Source organism: Teleopsis dalmanni, chromosome 2 (assembly GCF_002237135.1).
Source record: "Teleopsis dalmanni isolate 2A chromosome 2, ASM223713v2, whole genome shotgun sequence".
Lineage (NCBI taxonomy): Eukaryota > Metazoa > Arthropoda > Insecta > Diptera > Diopsidae > Teleopsis > Teleopsis dalmanni.
This window is the reverse complement of record NC_051847.1, coordinates 45,600,496-45,627,580: the sequence shown is the minus strand read 5'-3', so window position 1 is coordinate 45,627,580 and position 27,085 is coordinate 45,600,496. Positions and strand designations below refer to the sequence as shown.

At 26.0% G+C, this 27,085-nt stretch overlaps 1 protein-coding gene across 2 annotated transcripts in view; it reads right to left on the bottom strand.

The window, feature by feature from the left end:
• Nucleotides 1-11,274: 11,274 nt before the first annotated feature.
• The window catches only part of LOC119681281 (protein kinase C, brain isozyme), a 45,151-nt gene continuing 29,340 nt past the window's right edge, over nt 11,275-27,085 (bottom strand). Inside the window, exons 1-13 of one of the 2 annotated variants that reach the window (XM_038094429.1) lie at nt 25,786-25,874; nt 24,410-24,753; nt 24,071-24,199; nt 19,459-19,615; nt 17,730-17,847; nt 17,555-17,665; nt 17,353-17,481; nt 17,061-17,234; nt 16,894-16,985; nt 16,404-16,605; nt 14,702-14,890; nt 11,700-11,840; nt 11,275-11,591 (exon numbers count right to left, since the gene is read on the bottom strand). In XM_038094429.1, the coding sequence (XP_037950357.1) occupies nt 11,439-11,591; nt 11,700-11,840; nt 14,702-14,890; nt 16,404-16,605; nt 16,894-16,985; nt 17,061-17,234; nt 17,353-17,481; nt 17,555-17,665; nt 17,730-17,847; nt 19,459-19,615; nt 24,071-24,191 (1,587 nt within the window). In that variant the 5' untranslated portion in view covers nt 24,192-24,199; nt 24,410-24,753; nt 25,786-25,874 and the 3' untranslated portion in view covers nt 11,275-11,438. Of the gene's footprint in view, nt 11,592-11,699; nt 11,841-14,701; nt 14,891-16,403; nt 16,606-16,893; nt 16,986-17,060; nt 17,235-17,352; nt 17,482-17,554; nt 17,666-17,729; nt 17,848-19,458; nt 19,616-24,070; nt 24,200-24,409; nt 24,754-25,785; nt 25,875-27,085 lie in introns of those variants that run through there. The other variant, XM_038094430.1, reaches the window with a different exon arrangement.

Sequence of the window (27,085 nt, the reverse complement as noted above, 5' to 3'; positions counted from 1 at the left end):
TTGCAACATATATACTTTACTTTAAAATAGTAACTTAATGACAACAAGAATCATCAAAATGCTTTATTATATCACCAAAATTTATTTGTTTTATGGAATAGATACCTTCACATTGTAAACCAATTGAAAATTTTAAATAAATTAATAATTAAACATAATATCATTGCCATTGTTATTAAAAAAAAAATGAAAAAAAAAGTTTACAAATTATGGAATAAGTAATTTACATATATCTTAAGAAAAATGGCTTTAAATTTACTGTAGCAAAAAGTCATCGTATAACTACCAAAAAAATCTAAAAGTTTTCGAAATGGTAAATTACTTGAAAACTCTCTAGATAGCTATATATCAAATACTATATAAAAATAACACTAATATCCAATGATTTTAAATTTACAATTTAGTTTATATCATTAATTATAAAATTATTTTCATAGTTTACTGATGTAAGTGACACTAACTTAAAGAAGTCTCGCGTGACTCTTAGAAAAGACATGGTAGAGAAGGCTGTGGAGTACTTCAAACGCAAACATAGAGAAATTACATTGGATGCAATTAAAACTTATATTACCAAAAGATATCATATAGAAATAGAATATAAGAATGAGGAAATCTTGCTTTGGGTTTTACATGCGAATCGTGACACTCAGGATTCAGATAAAGCAAGTACTTCAAAGGCGGCTCGATCTTCAGATTCCACATAATTGTTACTGTTCTCAAACAAATATAGCGTAGACGAAAATATATATGTTAAGATGAGTTCATTCATATAAAAGGACATTAAATAAGCGTTACTCAAAGTACTACAACGTATTCCATTTATATACCTATATGACTGCTATGTTCCATAAGAGGAGAGAATGAATTTAAAACTATGTACACAAAAATTGAAAATATTTCTAGCGCAGTAAATGACAAAAGCCAAACAAAAAAATTTATTTAATTTTTTAATAATTTTAATTTTTCAAAGTAATACTTAAATTTCGATCTTATTTTATATTCATATAGTTTTAATATGACCAACAGAAAAAAATTATAGTTGTGTTCCAATGGATGAAACTGCGTGCTTTTTGAATATGTGTTTAGGTGGTGGGCTATTCGGCTCGAGAATGATGAATTATGATCTGGCTAAGAAGAGACATATAATGTTTCAACTATTCATATGTTCGAACGCGATATTCAAGATGATTATGCCGTAGGTCAGCTAGCCACCACATATTTAAAAATTTATATAAATACCTATTTTGTATAATATAATATATATAATAATATATAATATATATAACATAATAATTTTGAAAGAACGCTGTAATATCATTTAAATTGTATGGTCGCTTTTAATATGCCTTTTTAGAACAAGCGCCACATTCGTTGTTGGAATATATATTTAAGTGAAAATGCAATATATGCAATCTTATCGTATAAAGTTATATCAAAGTGCATCGTAGAAAGTCTCCTTAAAAGTCGATATGAGGTCTTTATGACAGTTTAAAGCTATGCTATCACCGGCAATATTCTCAATTATCATTCTGCCATTATTCTCTGTTCTTCTTTATTCTTCGTTAACTTTTTCATCTAAAAGCTTTAATAATATCATCTACATTTTAATCCATTCACTCTCTTCTTTATTCTTTCCCAGCTTTTTTATCCAAAAGCTGTTGCATTAGCTTTAATGGAATCCATTAACCATCCTTCATTGCTGGCGGTAAGAGGTGTATAATTGAGAATCAATTTCTGTGCACAGTGTTCTTCATTCCTAAGAGATGAACAATCCATCTTAACATCTCAATTTTGAAGAATTTTAGAAGATCTTTGGTTTTGGGTTAGTTTAAAAACTTAACATTTCTTTTTACTATGTAGTCGAGTTCATTTTTTTTCCTCAAGATATCTCTATTATATTAGTCATTGCCTATATTTTGGTGCTATACGTGGTATCACTATTATAACATTTTTTTTTCAATATTATTAGCTTGCATATTCTTAATAGAAATTTATATTAAAATGAGTTTATATTTATTTATTATAAAGAGTTGGTCATTTATTATTATTATTAAGAGTTGTTATTTATTGGTATTTTAAGGTGACGGATGTGTATTTAAATCCGGTTACTTGGCAAAATTTAGATTCTTACTCATCCATTTCTGTTACCAGGTAACATCTAAACTGGTATGGGAGTGCATTGACAAGCTGAACATACTTGGCTGGAACAATCAGGTGCACCTATTATGGATCCCGGGACATGTTGATATCCCAGGCAATCAAATGGTAGACAAACTTGCAAGAAGTGGTGCAGTCTCAAGAATGATAGGCCCAGAATCATTCTGTGGTCTAGACAAAGGAACTCTATCTATTCTTATGAACCAGAACTCTAACAATCTAAAATGCTGTTAGGGACTTACAACCTAAAACGCTTCAAAGATTGCATAGCACAATCAGAAAACAACCTAAGAATTATTACGGGCCTATTGACCGGTCACTGTAGATTGAACAATCATCTAACGAAGTTAGGAATTTAATCCAACTCAGACTGCAGATACTATAGAGAAGTGAGAGAAACTGCTTACCATGTGCTTGGCGAGTGCCCGGCACTGATGCAGAAGCGAAAGAAACACCTAGGAGGGTATTTCATGGATCATAAATATTCAAGACTAGGAAAGGTAGGCTCTATACTGTCTTTCATTAAAGAAATCGAACTTGTAGAAACACTCTACCCCGAGTAAGGGGCACAATAGATCTTTCAGGTCGCAGCGCACAATCCCTTATTTTAACGGATAATAATAATAATCCATTTCTGCTGATACTTAGTGAAGACAAACATAGAAAAACAAACATAGAAAAATATATTGAATTAATAATAAATAAAAATGCATATAGTATATTTTTTTTAAGAGTTTTATTAATTTTTTTTTAATAGTTTGACTTGATATAATATTTTTATTTAGTCAATGAATATAATAAATGTAAATTTCATGATTTTTCTAATAAATGTAATTTATTCGAATTTATTTGAATTTATTTTTGCTTTTGTTTTTGTTTTTGTTTCAATGACATATGTTCGTGGTTATTTAAAAAAAAACGTGGTTCTATTTGTCAAGTAGAGTTTTTTTTGTATTTTAATTTTTTATTTAATTTTAAATTTATATAAGATTATTTGTTTTTGTTCTCTCTGCTACAATTTATGCTATTTTATTTTGCTAATACATATTTTTAATAAAGTAAACACCGATATATATGTAATCATATTAAAAATTTAATGTAATAAGAACAATGCATTTTTTGTTTTTATTATTATTTAATAAAAATTTATACTGAGTAGACTTTTTGGTTTAATAATTTTTTTTTCAGCTTTGTTTTTTTTTGTTTGTTTTTATTGTAAAGTATTTCAAAATATTTTTTTTTTAAACTAATATCAATAAATTTTCTAAGCTAATTAATATAATAAATATTTAAAAATATTTCAATTCATTTTTGTATCAATATATATTTGTATTTAATAGAAAAACATTTTATCTAATAAAATTAGAAAAAAGGTAAAGTAAATATCATAAATAGTTATTAGTAAATAGATACATACATACAATAATATACATATACATATATATATATATTATATATACATATATTGTGGAAATATAAAACAGACTTAAGTTACCTTTAATGTTAATTTTCATTTTGGTTTTATTAGATTATATATAAGAATATGTTTTATATATTCTCTCTTTGTATATAATCATTTAAGAGCAAATTTTTTCTTAGTATTTTTGCTTATAATTCTAATATTTTGTAGGCATTTTAATATAGTTAAATTGTTTGCTTTATTTTTAATTTATTTTTGAAAGTAATTTTTCTTAGTTTTTAAATTATATTTTTATTGTAACAAATTTTTTCTATATATCTTCACTATTTTTCACCCTTTCCAAGTTTTATTTTGTTTTGATATTTTCATTTTTTAATTCTATATTTTAACAGAATTTTGGTATATAGTGTTAACCTAGTTTAAATATTTTTTATTTTGTTTTAAAATAAAATAATATTAAAATTTTTTTTATTATATTTTTTAAGCTTGTCAGAGTTTTTGAAATAATACGTTATAAAGGCAAGAATAATTTAAAAAAAAATTATTAAAAGTCAACATTGATCTTTTTACCATACTACAGCTAAAGTAAAGTTGAAAGAAAAAAAATCTAGTCATTTAAAAAAACTATGTATACCGAGAATATGTAGTTTATTATATATACAAACAGTTACAATACACCCCATCATATAGAGAATAAAAATCTGAAGCCAGTTTCAACAGTTGTATTAATACTATATAAGATTTGGGATTATATCCGATTTGGATTTTTGAGTAGTTGACGTAGCTCAATTATATGGAATAGTGAAATATATTTTTTTTTATATATACATATAAGCAGAAAACTAAAATACTTATTGTTAATCTTTAAAAGTGAGGATTCAATATATATTTTATAATGAATTAATAATAATTTATAATTAGTGTGCTTTAGATGATATATGAAGATAGTCAGGGGAGGAGCTGGAGAGCAGGGATGGGCTCCAGAAACAATCAAACCATTTTTCTTGAAGAACTAGTTTTTAAAAAAATATTAAATAAAAAACTTTCTTACACCTAACACCTATTTGATTACTATTAACAAGAGCATTATATTAAATATCAGGAATCTGTTTTTTTTATGAAGTACTTCTTCGACACACTTTTACGAAGCTCATCGCTCCATATGCCTGCAGTTTACTGCGGTCATGAACATAGTTATATTCATGGACTAAGAATTTATTGTTTTGAAATTGCTTTGATGGTAAAAGACATCCTATTGAATTGATATATGGTCAGTTAATTAACTAAAACCTATACATATTACCTTCTATTTGCAATTATCGAACCTCTAAGCCTATGTTTGTCTAAATTTGGTATGGATTTTAGATAAAATATGGCGCTTATTCGGTTTATTTGTCGATTTAGTGAGACTAAAACACTTAGTATGGTTTACAATAAAAAAAAAGAGTTTAGAAGTATTTTTAATCTATAAGTTGTTCAGAAGAGAAGAATAGAAGAATGTTGTTAAACAAGCTTAGGTCCTACATGGACTCTATAGTCACGGATGTTGATGATGATGAAGTTTTTGAGAAACCACTTCTTCAGAAATAGTCAAAAATGAAATTATGCTAAGGCATATTGTTCCTTCTGCAGAGTATATATAATATATAATTTTTTTTTGGTTCATATGCTGACTTATTAATAATATAAAATAATACTGAAATAGAAAAATATAAATAAAATGTGATAGTTTTATTATTACATATAAATAAAATAGTAAATTCTGTTTATATTAACAAAAAAATGTTCTTTAAAGAAGATTGTCTTTTATATATTTTTGTATTTTTTTCTAGAAATCACTATAATCGTATGTCATTTTTATAGTAAAAATTAATATATTAAATTTTCATATATTTTATATTAATCCTTTATTTTGCTTACAACATCTAGAATTAATATTTACTACTGAAAATTGAGTATTTTTCGCATGTTATATTGTTACTTATTTGAACTTCAAGGAAGTAGTAGGCGTGGAGAAGGTAAACTTATTTCTTATTATTTCTTAAATTAAATAAAAATAAACTTATAAAAAAAACTAATTTCAAATTGTAAGAAATATTATTACTACTACCACCTTAAAATTCATTCTTGAATTAGTCTTAATTACTATTAATTTAATTCGAATTATTAGTTATTTTATTAAAACTTTGTAGGTTTATGGTACATTGAGACTCTTTTCAAAGGTTTATAATATATATATTTGAATAAGTTTTGATTTTTCATAATGTATGTAAATGAAATAAAAAAAAAAATACATAAAATTTAAAGAATATAAATAATAAAAAATTTTTTGCTTTAATTTTAATAATAAATTGTTTTTTTTTTTTAATTTACATAAAAACCTTTCTTGTATTTATAAATTTCTTTTAAAGAAATTCATATATAAATAATAACTTAAAAATATATAAAAATTATATGTTTAACGAGATAAAAAATTTTTTTTTATTTGAATAAATTAAAATTTTAAAATAATTTGCTTCAAATTTTTTTTATATATAAAAATAATAATAATTTTTGTTTCTTTTTATGTAAAACGTACTTTTCGATTTTTTAATGCAGGGGCTAACATTAAAATCGAGTTACGTTTAATTATATTTTTTAAATTTTCAAAAATTGATATACTTAAACACCAAATATAAATATTTGGTTATTAATTATTTTATTGTTTGTTAGTTTATTATAATAATATGCTCTTTAGACTTTTTTCTACAGTTTTACAAAAAAAATATTTTTTTAGAAAAATAAATGTCGAAGGTATAAGAAAATGCAAAAGATTGACTTTAGATATAATTTTCTCATACTTTAGCTTAATATCAAACCAGTGAACATTTTATTCGCAAGCCGAAAAGTGCAGCGAAATGTTCGTTAGTAAAGTACAAGTTGATTGTATGGAATGTAGTGTGTATAGCCATATAATATTTATTTTAACCACTTAAAGTTATTAAATAAATTTTAGTTTTAATATTGTGAATTATTGACTGGAAGTTTATTTTATTTAAAATAAAACAATTTCGAAAAATTCTTACTTTTGAAGAAGTGAATTAGTTATTCAAAAAAATTTATGAATGTTTAGAAGAATGTATAATTATGAGAAAAATAAGAAAAGAATGAAAGTTTATCTTAATATATGCAATAATTTTATTCATACAGCACTTACTTAAATACTTTGTGTGTATGTATAATATTTTTGTCTCTATATGTATATATATTTTTTATATTTTTTTATACTGCAATTTTTATAAATTTTTTTCACATCAAGATTTTTGAATATATAAAAAAAATTATTTCTGAAATTTATTATAATATTAAAACAATTAATTTTATTTAAAATGCATATATTATGAATATTTACTATAAATATAAAATTCATTCAGATGTGAAAAAGATATTTTTTTTGATAAATATTAGTTTTAATGATATTCAAAATATACTTTTATTGTGAAACGGTTTAAGAGTATCTTACTTCTTTAAATAAATTTTTTTTGTAAGATATTATCAAATTGTTTAAACAGCTTTTAATTATAAAAAATTTTTTTAAATTATTTTTTAAGTAAGAAGAAAAATAAAATATTTAAAAAAATAAAAAGTTGTTTTATTAAGTCTTTTCCACATTTTCCATTTATATTCTTAATTTTTATTTAATAAAATTTTATTTTATAAAACTTTTCTCTACATTTTTGATTTTTATTTTTAAATTTCAAATAATCTTATTTTATTTCATCAAATTTGCAAGTGTGTCATAAAAAAATTCAATTGTTTTTATTACCGTTAAAATTATTTTTGATTAAATAATAATAATTTAATATTTTTTCATTATATTAAAAACAATTAAAAAAAATTTAAATGCTTAAAATAAGTAGATTAAAAATTTATTTTATATGTGAATAAATAAAATTAAATAAATAAAATAAATAAAATTAAAAAAATAAAAGTTAAGAATATAAATCGAATATATAGAAAAACTTTTTAAGGAATTGATTTTTTTTATTCACAGAAATAATTTGTTAAAATGTTTTATTTTTAGAAAAATGAAATATTTTAAATAGAATGCAAAAATCATGAATTATTTATTGTTAAATAATATATTATATATTTTTTTATTTATGTATTTATTTATTATTATGCAGTGTTATCGTTTACAACACTGAGATGGATAGAAGCTTCTCGTTTTAATAAGTTAAACATTTAAATATTTTATTTTATTTATTTAATTCATTCAATAAGATTACCAATATTAAAATATTAAAAATTACAAATAATTAATTGTTGTTGCTTTTACTTATTTTGGTTCATTTATATTTTGTTCTGTTTATAACATTTATTAAAAATTATTTATTTTTATTTAAATATATTTATGACATATTTTTAAAATACCATAGATTATTTAGGAAAAAAAAAAACAATATAGAAAATCTCTTGTTTATGAAGAAAAACTATTAAAAACTGTATGTGTTTTAAAAATCTTTAATTAATAACATTAATTAAAAATTTTCGAAATAAAAATGTTTATAAGGTATCAGTATTCGAAAGTTTAAATAATAGTTTATATATATCAAATATGATTATATGTATTTAAACTGAATATATTTTATACGAATAAGATATTATTTGAAACGATTTATTTTTAAAGTTTTAAGAACAGCCCTCAGAAAATATTTCACACTATTTCTATTCAGTAATTAATAAATAAAATATTTAAGAAAAGTTCATATATATTCTCATTTCAGTAAATAATTATTACATTTCTAATTTAGGTTTGGTCAGAAAAAAATTTTTAACTATTTTTTTGATTAAAATTTTTCGTTTAAGAGGAAAAAAGATTTTTTTGAGTAGAAAATGTTAATAAAAGTAAAAAAATTAAACCACAAAAATTATTTTTTAATTAAGTACAATTTTGGAGCTAACCAGACTTTAGCGAGAAGACATAGCCACCATCAGTAGTTTTGGAAATAATTATTGGTTTCAATCATCTGTAAATAGTTTTAAAATTTGACAATTAAAGCATATAAAGACCAAACGGAGCTAGAACTGGATATTTGGCTATATCTGATATAACTGTAAGGTCAGCCCAAGAATTACATTAATTAAAAATTAATTTTTGTAGTTCAATTTTTTTATTATTAACCAATATTTTTTTTTTACATAAAACATTTATTATTTTGACACATATTTAAATATATATAATACAATATATATTTTATAGTTCTGCTGGTAATTATTATTAAATGCAATAATTCGAAATTGATTTGGAGTAATTTTTTTTTTAAATGAAATATAATAATTATATTCTGTTCTGTGAAAAAAATAATTAATATAGATATTTGTACAACAATAAAAAAAATATTAAAGTTTCGATAGTAATTAAATTTTTTTTTTGTTTAAAAAAAATTAATATTTTTTTAACTTCGAATAGATAAAAAATATTTAAAAAAAATTGTATTTGAATAAACTTTATTTAAATAAAAATTTTAAAATTACATTTTATAAAACTGATTTGTTCAAAATTAATTTTAAATTGTAGGTAGTTATTTATTTTTTTTTAAATTTAAAATTTTTGAAATTTAAGCTTTTATTCTATTTATTATATAAAAATGAATAAAAAAAATTGTTAAACTCACAATATCAATAATAAATAATTAAACTTATTTTATTTGAACATTTAAATGTTTCAGTGCTTAATAGTTAATGTCGTACCTAATACCAATATTGCTAGAGAAAGTGTTATATGTTTTCAAATAAATAAAATAATAAATTGAAATTAGAAATAAAAATAAAAAATGCGTACAAGATATTAATATTAATCTTGTAGTTTTTATAATAACATATTTTATTATTGTTATTTTAAATTTTATTATATTTTATATTATCGTTATTGATATTTTTACTAATATTAATATTATTGCTAATATTAATTCTAATATTATTACCAATATTTTTACTAATGTTATTAATATTATTTTTATTTTTAATAGTATTCGTAATATTATATATAATATTCTTATAAATTTTATTATCAATATTGTTATTATTATCATTGTTAATTATCACTAATATTATTTAATTATCATCATTATTATTATTAATATCGATAATGACCTTATTATCATTATTAATAATTATTGATTATTAATAATAAAATTTGTAATTATGTAATAATAATAATTATAATATGTAACAATAATAATTTAACATATAATAATAACAATTATAATATATAATAATAAATTAATAAAATTATCGTAATTGTTATTATAATATTAATTTTTATTTAATTAAAAATTAACTTACATAATAAAACAAAATTTTAAAAAATAAATATTAAAACTTTTCTTTTTAAATAAATTTTAAATTATTATTATTATTATCTTTATTATTAGTTTCTTAATATAACTGTGAGTTTGAATTTAAGAATTCCCTATACATTAACGCAATGGAAATAATACACATATATTTCGATAAAATAATTTAAATTCTTTATATATTTATTCAAAAATTCTTAATTTGAATTTTATTTAAAAATTTAAAATTATTTGTTTTAAATTTAAATAAGTTTAATAGTTTTGCTCCTATGATGACTAGAAAGAAAATTAGTTAAGCAATGAAATTATAAAATTGCAGTGTTTTAATAATTATATTTCTTTTTATATATATACGAAATATACAGTTAGTTTTAAAAATAGTTAAAATCAGTCCACTTTTTTCTAAAGATCAAAATTTAGAGTTTGAAAAGATTCTAAAGATATTAAATATTTAAGTTTATAAATAAAAATTTTAACATTTAAACGATTTTAAATGTATATAGAATAATGTTATTATATAGAATATAATAAATATATAGATTTATTAAAACAAATGGAATTACAGTAAATTTTTATTAAATGGCTTTAGTAAAATGTCATAAATTATTTTAAAATATAATTTATATAAATGAAAAATTTTATTGCTTCAATTTATTAATTATAACATTAACAAGAAACAAGATTATTTTAAATTATATAGAAATTAAATAAAAATAAATAATGTAATAAATAATACTAATAATTTTTTAACAATTTTTATACAATGTGTCGATACACAAAATAATATATATAATATATATGAATGTTTGAAATTTTATTTTTTAACAAAAACTATAGTTTATAGGTTACTATAATATTTTTATAATTTAATGCTAAATTTATTATAAATAAATTTTTATAACAAAAACACCATTACAACTATTTTCATAAAATCAATTTAATAAAATTTTACTAATGACATTAAATGTACTTTTAACATATTAATTAATAATTTATTAAATAATTACAAACTTTTATGTCCTATGACAAGAATTATATTTCGATTAGAAAAGAGGGTGATAATTATTAAATAATTATAAAATATTATATATTGCTAAAATACATATAAACTATATAAGAATATAATATATAGAAAATCACATCGCTTATAGAGTAAAATAATATATAAAAAATAGCACAAACCTGTGCCAAAAATAAATGTAGAAATTCTTGTATTTACAGGACTTCCCTTACGGAGCGTAACTCCCATAAATAATTTGCTTTTTATTTGTTTTTAATACTAAAATTAATATAGTGTCATGTTTAAATATTAAAATAAATAAAATAATTAACAAAAATATTAAAATACTATTAGTAATATCAAAATAAATATTATTTTTCATTTAAAGCTCCGCAATTGATTTAAGTTAGAGTTAAATCCATTTTTAATATTTTCCCCACTTTTCATGAGCTCCACCATTATTTTCTATGACTTCTCAAACAACCCATCTCAACTGATGGCACACATCCATTGCCTTAACTTTTTATGCAATTATCGCATAATCAGGATTCATGTAGGAAAATCCAATAAATTCGCTTTGATCCAAATTCATCATGAATACTTTATCCGTTGGCGTCAAATCTGTTTTCTCAGATGTGAACTGTTTATCAAAATTCGAAACATCCTTACGATGTTTCTGTTGATATTAAAAACAGAATAAAAAAAAATAATGTCATGTTAATTAAGACTTAATTGAAAATTAAAAGTAATTTAACAACGGATATGACATTTGTTGTGTACTTACAATTTTTGGCTTGAAAGGTGGTTGTACCTCACGATTTTCAATTTTCTCCCAATCAATGCGACGGAAGAAAGGATGCAAACGTACATCCTCTTCGCCAGAAGAACTACAACCCAAACGTTTACCCGGTTGTTTAGTAAGAAACTATTTCGATAGAAATAAAAAAGATATATGTTTTGAATTAAATTAAATTTGAGTTAAATAAGACGAAAGATTTTTTTTTAATGGAAAAGTTTTTAAGGAGCAATGAATAGCAACAACAAAATTTAATTTGATAATTTAATTTGATAATTAATTAATTTCATAATAATAATTAAATTAATATTAGTTAATTTCGTTGCCCATAAAGCTGTTTCAAATATTACTAAATACTCATCATCAGTTGTCTTTGGAAATATGTCTTGCATTTAATTAGTCGTAGAATCCAAATCGGTTAAATCGGGGAATATGTTGAGAATTTGAACCTAACTGGTGCGATGACGGACCTGACTGATGAACATCAATTATCACAACGTTCCCCATTCCTAAGTTTCAGGACATACAAATATCGAACAAAACAAGTTAGCAGATGAGATAGTCAGAAGACGATCTGCAATGCACATAAGTGAAGTCGACACTTTGAAACAATTGTCGATTAGTAAATTTTGTTAGGAGAATAGTTGAATTGACTATCGTAGTGATAATTGACAAGGGATAACCATGAAAAATCTATTTGGACCTCATTGATTAGATTAGACACAAAACGAAATTTATTTTTTATTTAAATTGTTATTTTTGTTTATTCTCAATTAGGATATAATTGTGCAAAAAACATTGGTTTTAAATTATTATAGATAGAATACAAATCAAAAATTGATCCTAGTAAACTGTAAAGAGATTAGGAATATGGAAGATAGCATACGAGTTGAAAATTGGTCCTAATACAACATGATAACGCTCATAACCTCTACACAATATCAATAATACGAAAATTATATTATATAAAATAATAACAGTAACAGTGACGTATTTTGAGGGTAACACAATGGGTAATATATATCTTTAAGTGATAGTTGATAGTTATATCAGGACTAACCAGTTAAAATACTACATGTCCAATTTATTCCAAATGCATATCCTTTGGGACACAGAAGCAAATCGGAAATATTTAGACTAATATCTGTTATAACACGGCACTGGTCTATAGGACGGCATGGGGCTAAGCTCGGCCTACCTTGTAGTATTTTCTATAGTACATTTCTATCGGCGCTCGAGAAAAAAATATCAGAACATCTGCTGTGCTTATATTCAGGGTTGTCTAGAGTCAGGTTTAAGGTTTTGGGTGCCATCTTCTTTAACCCACTCGGTGATGTGTCTATCATTAGCGTTGGTCAGATACTTGCATTTATTAATGTTTCCGGCTGATTCGAAGATTACCATTCTTCTATCCACTATTACGAGGAATTGTGGTATCAAAACGGGTTTCTAAGCTATTTAAGAGAGATTTGTTACCTAACCTAACATATATCAGCATACACCTTCTGACTCTAACTCTATAAAATAATACATTTTGGTCTGTAAGCAGCAAGGTTGGAACTCATCCCTGCCAAATTTCTTGCGAAGAATCGCGTTTTAGATAACTAAACCAACATTATTTTGAGGTGTGTTATTCTAACTTGCAGTTTTGTCAATTTGTAATTAATAATTGCCAATAAATTTAATTTTTTGTGTTGCATTAGCAGGATATCATATGCTTGCGCTATACATAATTGTATTTAGTCGTATTGTTCTCTTGTTGGAGTTAAGTACTATTCTTGTTTTCAACGGTATGGATTTAGATTTAATTTTTGAAGGTTTCTTGCGAGGATCATTACGATAAAAAGGCGTTTAATCGCTAATTTTGTGAATTGGATGGATATTTGTTGATCTGCCACTCTAACCAATCACCAACGACTCTGTTTTGTTAAGGATTTAGTTACGTTCAGAAGGCCCATGCTGACAGTTACTACTTTCACTGGGAGGCATATATTGCTCATTGTGATGGCCCCAAAAATTTTGTCGGGAGTGGCGAGTTGCTAAACTTTGTTATCTTCTATTCTTGTTAAAGCATTTAATTTTTTAGATGAAGTTTAGGAGATCCATTAAGTTTGCTTTCCTTTCCTCTTCAAAGTCAACGATCCATAAGACATTGAAGTCGCATTGTCTGCAGTCCTGGACAGAGTGGTTGATAGATTCTACCTCCTCTTCATATTGGCTACCCCTGCATAATTCACTTGTTGGAACTCGTCACCTTTGGAGCATAGGCACAATGGCACAGTGCTCCGTTAGTACTCCAGTATGTACACGAGCTGCAGGTTTGCTAAAGCCTAAAAGGTTTTTCATTTTACTTTTATCCACAGTTTTCGCGGTTACCCCATAAATTGTTATTCACCGTATTGGTGATTTTCTTTATAATTCTAAATGGTTCATATAGGTATCCACTGTTTTGTTTAAATAATTACTTAAAAACCATGAATTAAACATTCTTACTTCTAAGTTGGTTGAATTTATTTTTGATTAAAAGTACTGTTTTTATTTTTTTTTTCAATATAAATTTAAGCTTCACTACGTGTTTCTGATTAATTATATTTTTTGCTTTATGTATATATACATATATATGTAGGGTATGTATTTTTACACTTCCCAGTTCAGAAATTAATTTTCACTTAGTTTTCATTACCCTGCACTTGTGTTCATTATGTAAATATTTTGTTCGTTGTTTTTCATTCATTTCGCAATTATTTGCATCAACAAATACATGAGCTTCTATAAAATAATGATTAATGACCTTCTCTTGGCACATTTACATAAATTAAGCGCAATTATCGTTGGAGTTTATGCACATACACAAGCTTGCCTAATTAATGATGCATACGTGACACCCCCACCAATGTACATTTAAGGCAAATAAGGATAACGATGGCTTTAATTACATGCTTTTAAATTAAAACATTGACATTGACATATAATTACACACTGATACTTACTCCTTTGCATGCCTCCTTTGCTTCTTTACTCAGACTCTTCGGATATGAGACATTGTGATCGGTGATGGCAGCGAACAGTTCCTCCTCATCTTCTCCATCAAATGGCGGTTGGCCAACTAGCATCTCATAAAGTAAAACACCATAAGCCCACCAGTCAACAGATTTACCATATGGTTGGTACAATATAATCTGGTAAATAAATTAAGGTAGAGATATTTTTTTATTAGTGATATATTACATATTACATATATTACATATTACATGTTGACAGAGAAGTGCATGTTACAAAATTAAAATCTTTAATACAGAAATATCTGACAGGGTTATAGTAATTATGGTATTTGAAATAATATAATACACAATAAGGGTGTATACAGAGATTTATTTAAGAGGAGAATGGATAGTTTAAAGATTATATGAAAATATTTTAACAAAAAAATATATAAAGTGTGATATACATAGTCTGAAATATTTTTAGAGATTAAAAACGATGGAACCTAAATTCTATTTCTCCGAGTTGGTTACCCCAACTTTTTAATAGATATAGTATACCGCGATTACTGCAATTTTCTCAAACATCAGTGATAAAAGGTTTTAACCTCCATAAGATACACATACTAAGTAGTTACATGATCTAAGTGCCTTACACTTATTACTATCAAGATGAAGATATTAGCTTTAACTAAAGATTGCTGCTATATCACTGGCATATAAAAGAAGGTAGGTTTTAAAATAATATTTTATAAGAAAGTCTTTAATTGAACAAAAATCCATTATATCTATTGTAAAATGATTTTACAGGCGGTTTGAATCCCAAAACTATATGCACTGCGTAGCTAATTTCGCATCATATATAATCCATAAAATGGAATTTCATCAGCCACACGCTAAAGGACATCATGCATAATAGCAGATAAGTCAATATATACAATTTTCTGGGAAAAGAACTTCGGGTTAATACATGGGAAAGACAGCTTGAGTAAAAACTATGATCTATGAACTTCAAATTTATTTTTTTAAAATAGTTTTTCACTATTTGGAACGTATTTCTCCAACTCGGAGAATTAAGATTTAGGTTCCAAACGATACATGATGAATTGCCAAGCCTTACTGAGCAGATATATTAACACAGTTTGATATTGTCAGCTGTCAAACCAGCTGTTGTTGTTGTAACCCGCCGGGACCTGCTTGTGGAGTCTCTTTGGGAGGTGTTGAACGGTACTTGGGCGTCGTAGGTGATGAGTGGCTTTGGGACATAGACCCGACCGTTCTTGGAACCTAAATCAGAGTTGTCGATATCGATAGGTCTCAAGCAAAATAGCTTAAAATTTTATTTTTTTTTTGCTATAATGTTTCGTTATAAAAACCTACGATTGTTTTTAAATATTTAAATTTATATCGTTTTTTGAACATAATTTTGTAATTTTTTCAAAATATTATTTTATTTTTAAATTAAGCATTTTATGCTTGCTTTGTGTTACAAATTACCAGAATTTCCTAGAAACCATATTATCATGTGACCTTTCAAGCTGGGAAATTCTAAATTTATAAGCCCTAAAGTTAGTTCATGTGTTATATGTTTTTTTTTTTTTTAAATCTTTTGCTTAAAGGTAATTTCAGTATGAAATTTAAAATGAAATCAAAATGAAATGTAAAGAAAAATAAATGAAAAATGAAATGCAGAAAAATAATTTAATCTAACCTCAGGCGCAATGTAGTCCGGTGTGCCACAAAAAGTTTTTGTTGTCTTCTCGCCCATTATGTTCTCTTTACACATGCCAAAATCTGCAATTTTCACATGACCATCAGCATCCAGAAGGACATTGTCCAATTTCAAATCACGATACAGTATGCCTTTGCTGTGTAGGAAAAAAAGCCCAGCGGCAATTTCAGCAGCATAGAAACTAAAAAATGTGAGAAAAAAAAGATATAAATTAACAAAAAATGTGTACCATTCGAAGTATTGCATACATATGCACATATAACCAATTAAATGGAATGTCAACAGAAGACCAAATCTTTTCAAAACAAGCCAACAAAGTGCTGAGACAAGGGTGGCATAAAAAACAGTACTCTGGCAGATTTCAAAATTGGTCTCATCTCATAAAATTTTCAAAGAACATCGAACAACATCGAAGATACTAAACATCAAGGCACTGAAGGATATATTAAAAATTTATGCAGTTACTTACACAGCAACTGGTTCCTTGAATTTTCCAAACTGTTGGATCTGAAACATTAAATCACCGCCATTGACATATTCCATAACAAAGAATAAGCGATCCTGCAATATTCACAATAAAGCGAACAATAAATTTCAATAAATGTGCAAAATCCTGAAGAAGTTCTCAACACGTACCAAAGTCTGAAAACAGGAATGTAATTGCACCAGAAATGGCGGCTTCTCAGCCAGCGCGAGGACACGTTTCTCAATCATTGTACATTCAACATCATCATCTTGTATAATGACATCCTTTTTTAATATTTTAACTGCGTACAACTCTTCCGTGCCTTTGCGTTCAGCTAGCATCACCTAAGAAAATATATAAGATGAAAAAGTGCAAACGCCAAAAAAATGTACAAAAATTTGATAAGGATGAAAGGTTTAAAACTTTTAATTTTGGCAAGTATTTTAACAGTGAAATGCGTACCTTGCCGAAAGATCCTTTGCCTAAGACTTTTATGAAATTAAAATCTGTTGCACGTATCATATCCTTTTTGGATTGTGACTGTGAATTGGTGTCAGTTCGCATAACCAATGGTTTCTTTTGTGATGATTTCTGTGGGAATATTAAAAGCCATAAAGGGTTAAAGACTTTGGTTTTACTTGTGCACTTCCATTTCTTTACTTACTCGCATTTGGCTTTTGACTTTAAGTAGGTCTTGTGTGACATCCGCACATGGCACATTATAGTATTCGCCTTCCTCCTGTGTGAGCAATTTAAACCAGCCATTTGCCGAGTTCTAAGTTGGAATTTATTTCATTAGATTGTTTTTATTAGATTCATGTTGTTTATGCGCTTTTTACCTTTATAATTTCAGATATGCCAAAGGATAAAGCTCCCATAAAATCATTACGTGATGTCCGATCCCAATCCCAAACTTCAATTAAGACTCGTCGGTCTTTATCTTCTGGTTTTAGCTCACTTAAAATTCAAGAAGAAATATTCTTTTAAAATAAAATCCTTTTAAATATAAAAGTAATTGCATTTAGTAACGGTTTAAGATAATAGTGAACATTTGCTTAATAAATATATTTAATGTGTCTCAATAATGAATTAAATAGAATTAAAATTGTTTCAGTAATTGCAAAAATTACATTGTTATTAAAGAAAGATACATTTTTATACTCGTATATAGATAATATATATAACAATGAAGTTAAAGTTTGTTTTCAGGCAATAATACTTCTTTGATAGAAGTCATTTCGTTGAAAGAGTATCCGGAATAATGATTTCAAAAAAGAGTATGGGGAGTCACAATTACTTTTTGAAAGTTGGCAGCACTATACTGTACTACCACATGAAATTTAAGCACTATTTGGTATCCAGTGTATACGCATTATCAGTTACTGTATCATACAATAGATCGTTCGAGGAGTTTACGATGGAAAAATTAGATGTACGAGGCAGTTGGTCTAAACTTTAAGCTTCAAAAGAATTCCGTTGTGCTGAATCGTTGAAAATCTTCAGAAGATCGGAAGACAGTAAATCGTAAACATTAGAAATTATAAATATATTAAAAGTAATATAGTCGACAACTTTAAGAACATCGAACTATTCAAGAATCTGATTCCTCTTGATTAGTTTGATTAAAGTTGGTTTGATTCTCTTTCAAAATAATATTTTGATATCAATATTAGCTTTTTAAGTGGCTTCTGTGTCTACTACAAATTGGATTCCTTTAATTGAGAATTGTGTTCTTTCGAAAAGGTAGAAGTCTGACAATTTCAAATTATATGAATACGGCAAGAACATTACCAACACATGATGGTGTCACTACCAACACATGTACACTTGTTCATCGATGGCGTCACTATTGAGATGTTTTTGCTCTTATTTCGTTAATTGATGGGACCGTATATTCTATAGACTCAGGATGCCAATTCTAAGAATACAATCATTGAGAGGAAGTATACCATGTATCAAGTTTGTCAAAATGATGGTAAGTCTTTGCGCTCATTTGTTAATTAATGGGTCCGCATATTAGCTTAAGATATCAAATCCTTGAACATAATAATTAGGAAGAAGAATCTATCAAGATTATTAAGTTGGTGTTAACTAAGAGCTATCGTGTTTTTTTCACAAGTACTTTAAAAATACTCATAGTTTTAGCAATATATTCGCTTATATATTTGTATAACGAACTAATGTCCCAATTATTTAACTAAACGATTGTAATTATACAAATGGATTTATTCTCAAATTCAGATTCCTATTTGGGTAAAGTCATTAATAATTCATATGGGAACCATAGAAAAACAACTAATTAATATGATGGTTCAAATATGTAAAGTATTTTATATTTAATCCTTAACAAAGTTCAGTTTTAATAAATAAATAATGATTTCATCCAAACATTTAATGAATTTGTAATTTATGAAAATTATTTATATCAATAAAGGACATTAATTATTTCATATGCAAAGCTTTATATCATAACTTATGTAAGTAAATATGTATTATTATTATTTATATATATTCCTGCTTAAAGTTTTTTAAATTTTAAATATTAATATTATTTTTTTATATACTTACTAAACAATAGTTTCATTCCAAATTGGATTTAAACATGCTTTAATAGTGCGAGTTTTTTTCTTTGATTTATCTTGTTCATCTGGAATGAGTTTTACTTTGACATATGGATCGCTCAGACCGTTTGGATCCATAGGAATGAGATTTCTACCTTCTTTTACTGAAAATATTGCAATTATAAAAATTATTTTATATAAAGAATTAATAAATTAATTATTAAATTAAATTAAATTATATATGAATTAAGGAATTAGCTTATAAATAAATTAAATGCAATTTTATTTAAAATTATTTATTGTCTATCGAAAATGTTGATATCTTATTTTAATCTAGTCATAATGACAATAAAAAGAGAAGCGGATACGCATGTTCTTGCATGTTCTGCGTTCCATAAAATAAAAAAAGAGTTCTCTTATTCTCTCTAATGTCATAACAAACACAAACTCTTCAATACTTCCATCAAAACAATACCGCTCTTCGTCTAGGAGATCTTCAAGGTTTCGGAGTGCATCTGACATATATGTACTAAAAATTTTTCTTAATAAGTGTCTACTTCTCTTGTATTTGCAATATCTTTTGGCCGACCCCTATCTTTAATAATGATTTCTTTACTATAATCGCATGCGAACCGATGGTGTTTAAAATTAAAATTCGGAAATTGTGGAGAATAGACCATTTATCATACCATAATCATCGAAAAGACAACTTAAGCATTTCCGAAATGTCTACGAAATGGTGCTAATATTTCTGTTTAGTAATGTAATATTGAGCCTTTTCCGAGTTAGTGCATCTGGCCACTTTTACTCTTTGTATCTGGGGAGTTTCTGCAGAGTCTCACCCATCTCACTGACTAATTTGAATATTCCTCATAATCTTCGTGATTATGCAATGATTGATTTAAGATCTGCGTACCGCCAAGTAGGGTTAGTGATTATTCTGAGATTAGATAGTGCTAAGTATGAGAGCCTGTCGGTTTTCGCATATAGCTGCAGAGCTCTGTCTCTTATGTATTTTTTGACCCGATCTATTTTAAGGTCTCTTAGCATGTTATTCGTGCGGTTGTACCATGGCACTTAGAAGAGCCTTCGGAGCACCTGACTTTGAGTAACTTGTAGCTTCTGGATAGTAGAGTCGGCATATATTGAATGAAATCCCACTTTATCTTTTAGATCATATAAAATAGTTATTAATTTCTGGGTAATCTTGTTACTCTGACAATATTTCTCGACTGTTATAAATTAATCTCAAGTGTTATACATTTCGCTCCAGATTTATCAATCGAAAGTGAAAATTGCACTAAAATTGAATCTCGATTGAAAAAGTTACTGCAGATTCACCACGGCATTTCACACGGCAGTGTGAAAATGGTATCTGATCACCTCAATAAATATTAATATTTTAATACGATTCAATTTAAGTAATTTAATTTATAAATTTCTTATAATTTAATATAAATTTTTATTAGTAAATATTTTATAAAAAACTATTTTTATACAAATAAACTATTTTATATTTTTAAGTCGATAACTTTAAGGAGTAAATGAAAATGGAAATAAAAAGGATTATTTCATAATTTTTATTTAGTAATAAATAAATTTTTATTCTTTGAAAATTTTATCTCTTCAGGGAAGAATTTATGTAGAGCACAATCTAAGCATACACATATATATTTAAATATGCATATATGTACATATATACACAATATTGACTACATAAATTTCATTTTCATTTTCAGTTCATTGAGAATTGTTTGTTTGGTTATCACAAGGTTTAGGAGAAAAATTGTAATAAAAATTTTTAGTTTTATATTTTTGTATAGTTTTTGTTTTTGAAATGAATTTATGCAAAGGAAGAAGCAAAAAATTTATAGATACAATTTTCATTTTACTGCCAGAGTATAGAGTTTCAGTGTGCATTTGCCACACCAATAATTGCAGAACTTACTTCTCGGATTGCACTTGTGATTAAGGAAAATTCTGTTAAAGGAAAGGCAAATATCCTTTGCAGTTGCTCTTTCAAATCATTTTAATCGGAAAAGATAAAATGTTTTCTGTTGAAATTTGAATGCTTACTTTCATATAAAAGCAGATGCTTGCATACAAATATTGCACAAAAATTGCACAAAAATTGCACAAAAATTGTACAAAAACTCAATTGCAGTCCATTTTTGATTATTGTTTTTATTGATAGAACTAATTTACTATCCAAATATGTATTTGCTTTTACGAATTTAATTGAAAGCAGTTATTATAGGATTAAAGCTTAGTTATGTGTATAATATCCTGTTCAAGGAATAATATTCAAATAAATAAATACTATTGTAACGTTCAAAATATAACATTTCATTAAAGTAAAATACTATACATGGGGTTTTCTTGAAAATTTCCATAAAGTATGAAGTTGATTCCTTGATTCAAGAATTGAGAAAAAGCATAAGTCCAGCTTTGCAAAATAGGCCAGACGCTGCATAAGGAAGATTCAAACATAGTAAAAATCTATTTTTAATGGAAGCCTCAAAGATCTTGCAGAACATGGCTGCATCTGTAGTAGATATTTGCCATATAAATTTATAGAAAATTTATATCAAACGAAAAGGTTCGGCATGAGATTTTTAAAGGATGCTAACACAAAATCAATGTATCTAACCTATTCGCTTGTCAAGAGATGTACCTTTATTGTAACTAGGAAAATAAAAATAAGTTCTTAGGGAAATGCAATGAACTACGATGAAGATGTCCTTATGATGTTTAGTGTACCACAATATTTAGAAAATTTTTGTATGGTCAGCTAAAAATTCAATTAATTAAAATAATTAAAAAGTTTGTTGTTACAATTCACTACTGTTCGAAACCTTTATATTAAATATAAATAAAAATAAGTTTTTAATAAAATTCAATGGACTATGATGAAGACGTCCTGACGTCCTTATAATGTTTAGTCTACCACAATATTTAGAAAATTTTTGTATGGTCAGCTAAAAATTCAATTAATAAAAATAATAAAAAAGTTTGTTGTTACAATTCACTACTATTTGAAACCTTTATATTAAATATAAATAAAAATAAGTTCTTAGGACAATTCAATGAACTATGATGAAGACGTCCTTATAATGTTTAGTGTACCATAATATTTGGAAAATTTTTGTATGGTCAGCTAAAAATTCAATTAATTAAAATAATTAAAAAGTTTGTTGTTACAATTCACTGCTGTTCGAAACCTTTACATTAAATATGAAAATTTCTATTAAATAGAATTTAATATTAAATATAATGTTCCTTATAAAAATTAGTAACTATTAACCCATTTGCTAACAGTGCCAAACTTTATGTACCAAAAATATTTGTGATTAGTTTCAGATCAGAGAACAAATCAAACTTTTTATTTACTTTTCAGTGGTTACAGCTGCTGTCAGTTACTGTAGCCGCCAAAAATTTTTTTCTTTTTCCATTTGAGATACTGTTGCTTAAGGAACATGCTTTTTCAGCTGAGATACTGTTGCTTAAGGAACATTTAATAAAAATCGTAACAGTAAAAAGCGAATATAAGTGCCATAATAACGGAAAGAAATCATCCTATCACAATTTTACAATTTTTGGCAACGAACTACTGGCAAAAAGTTGGCTTCAACCAGTTGCCTTGGAGTTGGCAACGCTCCAATTTGGCAATTGTGGCTAAAATAGCAGTCAATCGGTCGAAAATATTTATTAAGCAAAAATACATATAAAGTTTGAAAAAGAAAAAAATATGTTAAAAGGAACATGTAGTCTTTAGTAAAAAATATCTTTGATTTATAAAGTTCTAAAGAAATTTAAAAAAAATGATAAATATTTTAAATGTAATTGAATTTAATTATTTTTTAAACCTGCTTAAGCCTAAGGAGTATTTATGGAGTATTCATTAGTTTGGCAACTTCCACCTTCAAATTTTAAGGTACCGAGTTTAAGTTGAATACTCAGCAATGGTGGAATTATTTTCCATATATTCAAACCCTAAAAATGAGTTAAAAATCCACACCGACATTTAGTGAACCACCACCGCGAGGCATAAGACAAGCACAATCTGTGGTAATTGGCTTAAGAAGTTTGAGTGCAAAACTTATGCGGCTCATTAAAGTGTTCAATTACGCATTCTAAGTGGCGGAAGTGGGCGTGAATGGGGCGCAGAACAAAGCCAAATAAGCCAACGCTCATGCATTACGCAGAGTGCCAGAGAGATAAGCAGATACCAATTATGTGCAACAAAAGTTCCTCGCTAAGTTGGCTGGGCTTGGTTCGGTTGTGGAGCAATTTTATTCAACTTATGCCGTCGTAGTTAGAAAGCAATTAAGCAATTCAAATATGAATGACGTAAAAAACGACAATTTAGCTTATGGAATATGCTAAACTGTCAACAAAGTAGGAAGTAAGAATACTTATAATTATAGTGAACTAGTAATTAAACTAGTTAGGCTTGAAGTTACTAAAATTAAAGTTAAACATACAACCGAAGTCTTTACTTACTTAAGTTTATTAGAAATTAAAATATAAATTGAATTAAAATTTATTTATTTGCTATAAAAACGTTTAAGAGGCGTTAAATTGAAAATAATTAATTAAAAAATTTTTGCTGAACTTACTTTGTACTGTCAATGTGCTATCCTTGACAACGAGTTCCAAATTGATGCGTCCACGTCGTTCGGTATGATCGCAGCCACATAAGCTAGGCACGTTCTCCTTGCAACGTGAGTGCACGTTCATGTCACATGCTGTTTGGAGTTATTGTCGGTAGCATGGAAGGTTGGCAGGATGCAGCAGAAGTGCAATAAAAGAAAAATCAGCATTTGTTGTTAGTTTATTGCAATCTTTAAGAGGATAAAGCCACACATAAACCAACACAACACAAGTGCAGCAGACTCAGACTCCGAAACATGCACACATCTCATAAAATACACATTACACAAGTTAGAAGCGCTTACCTTAATGGCCTTCTAAAAACTGCATTGACTCATTTTTATTGCATTTGGTGTTCTCGAGACGCGACATACATTAATAAACTTATTTCGTTATATATTTATTTTTATCATTTTGTCATAAATAGCATATAGTGTCACTTGTGGAAGGAAATAATTTATGTGATAAACATTACTTTTATGATAACGGTGGTTAAATAAGATATAATCCATCATTTATTGGTAATAGTACTTCCAAATGATATGCGTGCAAAATGAGGGAGCGACAATGAAGTTTAATTTGCATACTATACTATATTCTATATTACTATATTCTAACTTCAGCAGGATACTCGATAAGTCATATACAGCTAAAAATAAAATTGAAATTATATTGTTAACTATTTCTCTACAACCAGTAGTGGATATTTAGTAGAGCTGTGCAGTATTGATTACTTTTACAATTAGATTACTTTCAATTACAAATTCCAAATAATTGTAATTTGGAATTTAAATTTTCGATATTAATTGTAATTAAAATTGAAAAAAAATTGATTACAAGTTATTGGTATTTGAACTTTAAATATGAGATTACAATTGGTATGTGTGTGGTAACACAAAGAAGAGAGAAATGAGAGGTAACCGAGAGAAAGAAATAAGCATATATGGGCCATGTTCACGGTTGCCACTTGAAAATTTTTTTCTGTACCAAAATTGGTTTAAAAAGGTACCATTTCTGTAAAAAAAGGTCCAAAATTTTCTATTGTCTTTTTATAAGAAAATACAATTTATATAAAATGTACAAAAAGTATAAAACAATACAATATCCACAATAGAGTTGAGTCGCCGAAAATGTGCCATTTTTTGAACATGAGTACCAGAGTACCAAACGGAAAAAAAGTACAAATTTTGGTACTAAAGTACCATAAGTGGCAACCGTGGCCATGTTATGCAGAATGTCTCGGGCACGGCAAATTACGCTCTTTCGGGCTATGCCGAACTCTGCATGTTATGCAGAGTGTCACATCAGTATTGCCAATTTCGTATTTTTACAATGTTTTGATACTTTTTGGTTGTGCCTAAATTTATAAGGAAATTTAGATATGCTCACTTTCAATTTGCCACCAAAAATAACTAGCCTTCGAAAACAAGCCCCTTAGAAAACCTGAATAAGTAGTTAACTTATTAATAAAAGTTATATTCTTGATTCACCTCGTATATGTATGTTTGTAATCTCTTTCTTCCTTTCTCTCTCTCTTTCTTCATATCTCCCACATTCATACTGTAGAACACATATATACCCTAGATCACTGTCAGTTTTAAGAATTTAATAAATAATAAAGAGAGTTCAGTGTCAGCCTCACAACCGAAGTTTTAATATTTTGTGTAGCTCTTATATATACCAGGGCTGTCTTTTAAGACTTGCGTCTAACAATGAAAACACAATTTAGAATCGATGTATGGTAAACATTATGCATTCGCATAAAATGTTGTAATGACATTTTTGCTAGAAAATGTCAAATTTTGAAGCAGAAATGTCAAAATTCATCTGACAGTACTTAGTGTTGCTTAAGTGCAAGACTTAAAAGGCTCATATATTTTAATAATAGTATATATTCATAATTTTGCTAATGGTAGAGTTGCCTCTTAAGTTCAAATAGTATATAAACTCCGCGTTGTTAATACATAGAGTTGATATTAAAAAAAATATCTGTTAGGTTCGTTAGTTCTTAGATTCACATAACATAGATTTATATTTGAAATAAAAAAGTTGCATAAACATAATAATTAACATAAATTGATTAAGCTGCAGTGGGAACATGGTATTAGCTAAACCGGTAGTTACACATATTTAACAGTTTATAATTTAAATGTTATAAAATGATAATATTTGTTCTGTTATAACTACAATTATAACAGATTTTTTTAGAGTTACCTTTGTTAAATAAAAAAGTTGCATAAACATAATAATTAACATAAATTGATTACGCTGCAGTGGGAACTTGGTATTAGCTAAAGCAGAAATTATACATTCTTAAGAGCTTTTTATTCAAATGTTATAAAATTATAATATTTGTTCTGTTATAACTACATTTATAACAGATTTTTTTAATGTTACCGCTGTTGAATAAAGTTAGTTACTTATTTAATAGTTTAATTTATTTAATATTTATTTAATATTTGTAATTTTTTTTTTGTTTTGATATTAATATATGCATATATTAATATGCAATCTAATATATATTCAGCATATAAAACATATTACTTAATAATTTAAAAATTTAACCTTACGCAAACAAGTTCAATCGATGTTTTATTGCTAAAATTAACTTTTCTTTTTCGTTTTGTTTTTACTCATTATGTATTCTAAACTTAATTACATAATTAATTAGCCGTGTTAGATATTTTGTCAAGTTTGAAAAAAAAAGCAAAAAAGATGATTCTGTTTATCTTGAAAGCGTATGAGTGCTTAATAAACTGAAAATATTTACGTGTGCAAAATATAGCATAAAAGTTTTTTAAATGAATTTTAAAGCTCAAAGTTAATTAATTTGAAGATGAAGTGGGGAACAAAAAAGTTGTGCTTCGACTTGCTTGTCTTAAATTTTCATTAAGTTAATTATTTTCTGTATAAATTTAGTACTCGTACATAAGAAGTCTTAAAATTATTTTACTGCTTAAGAATATGTAAACAAACATAAA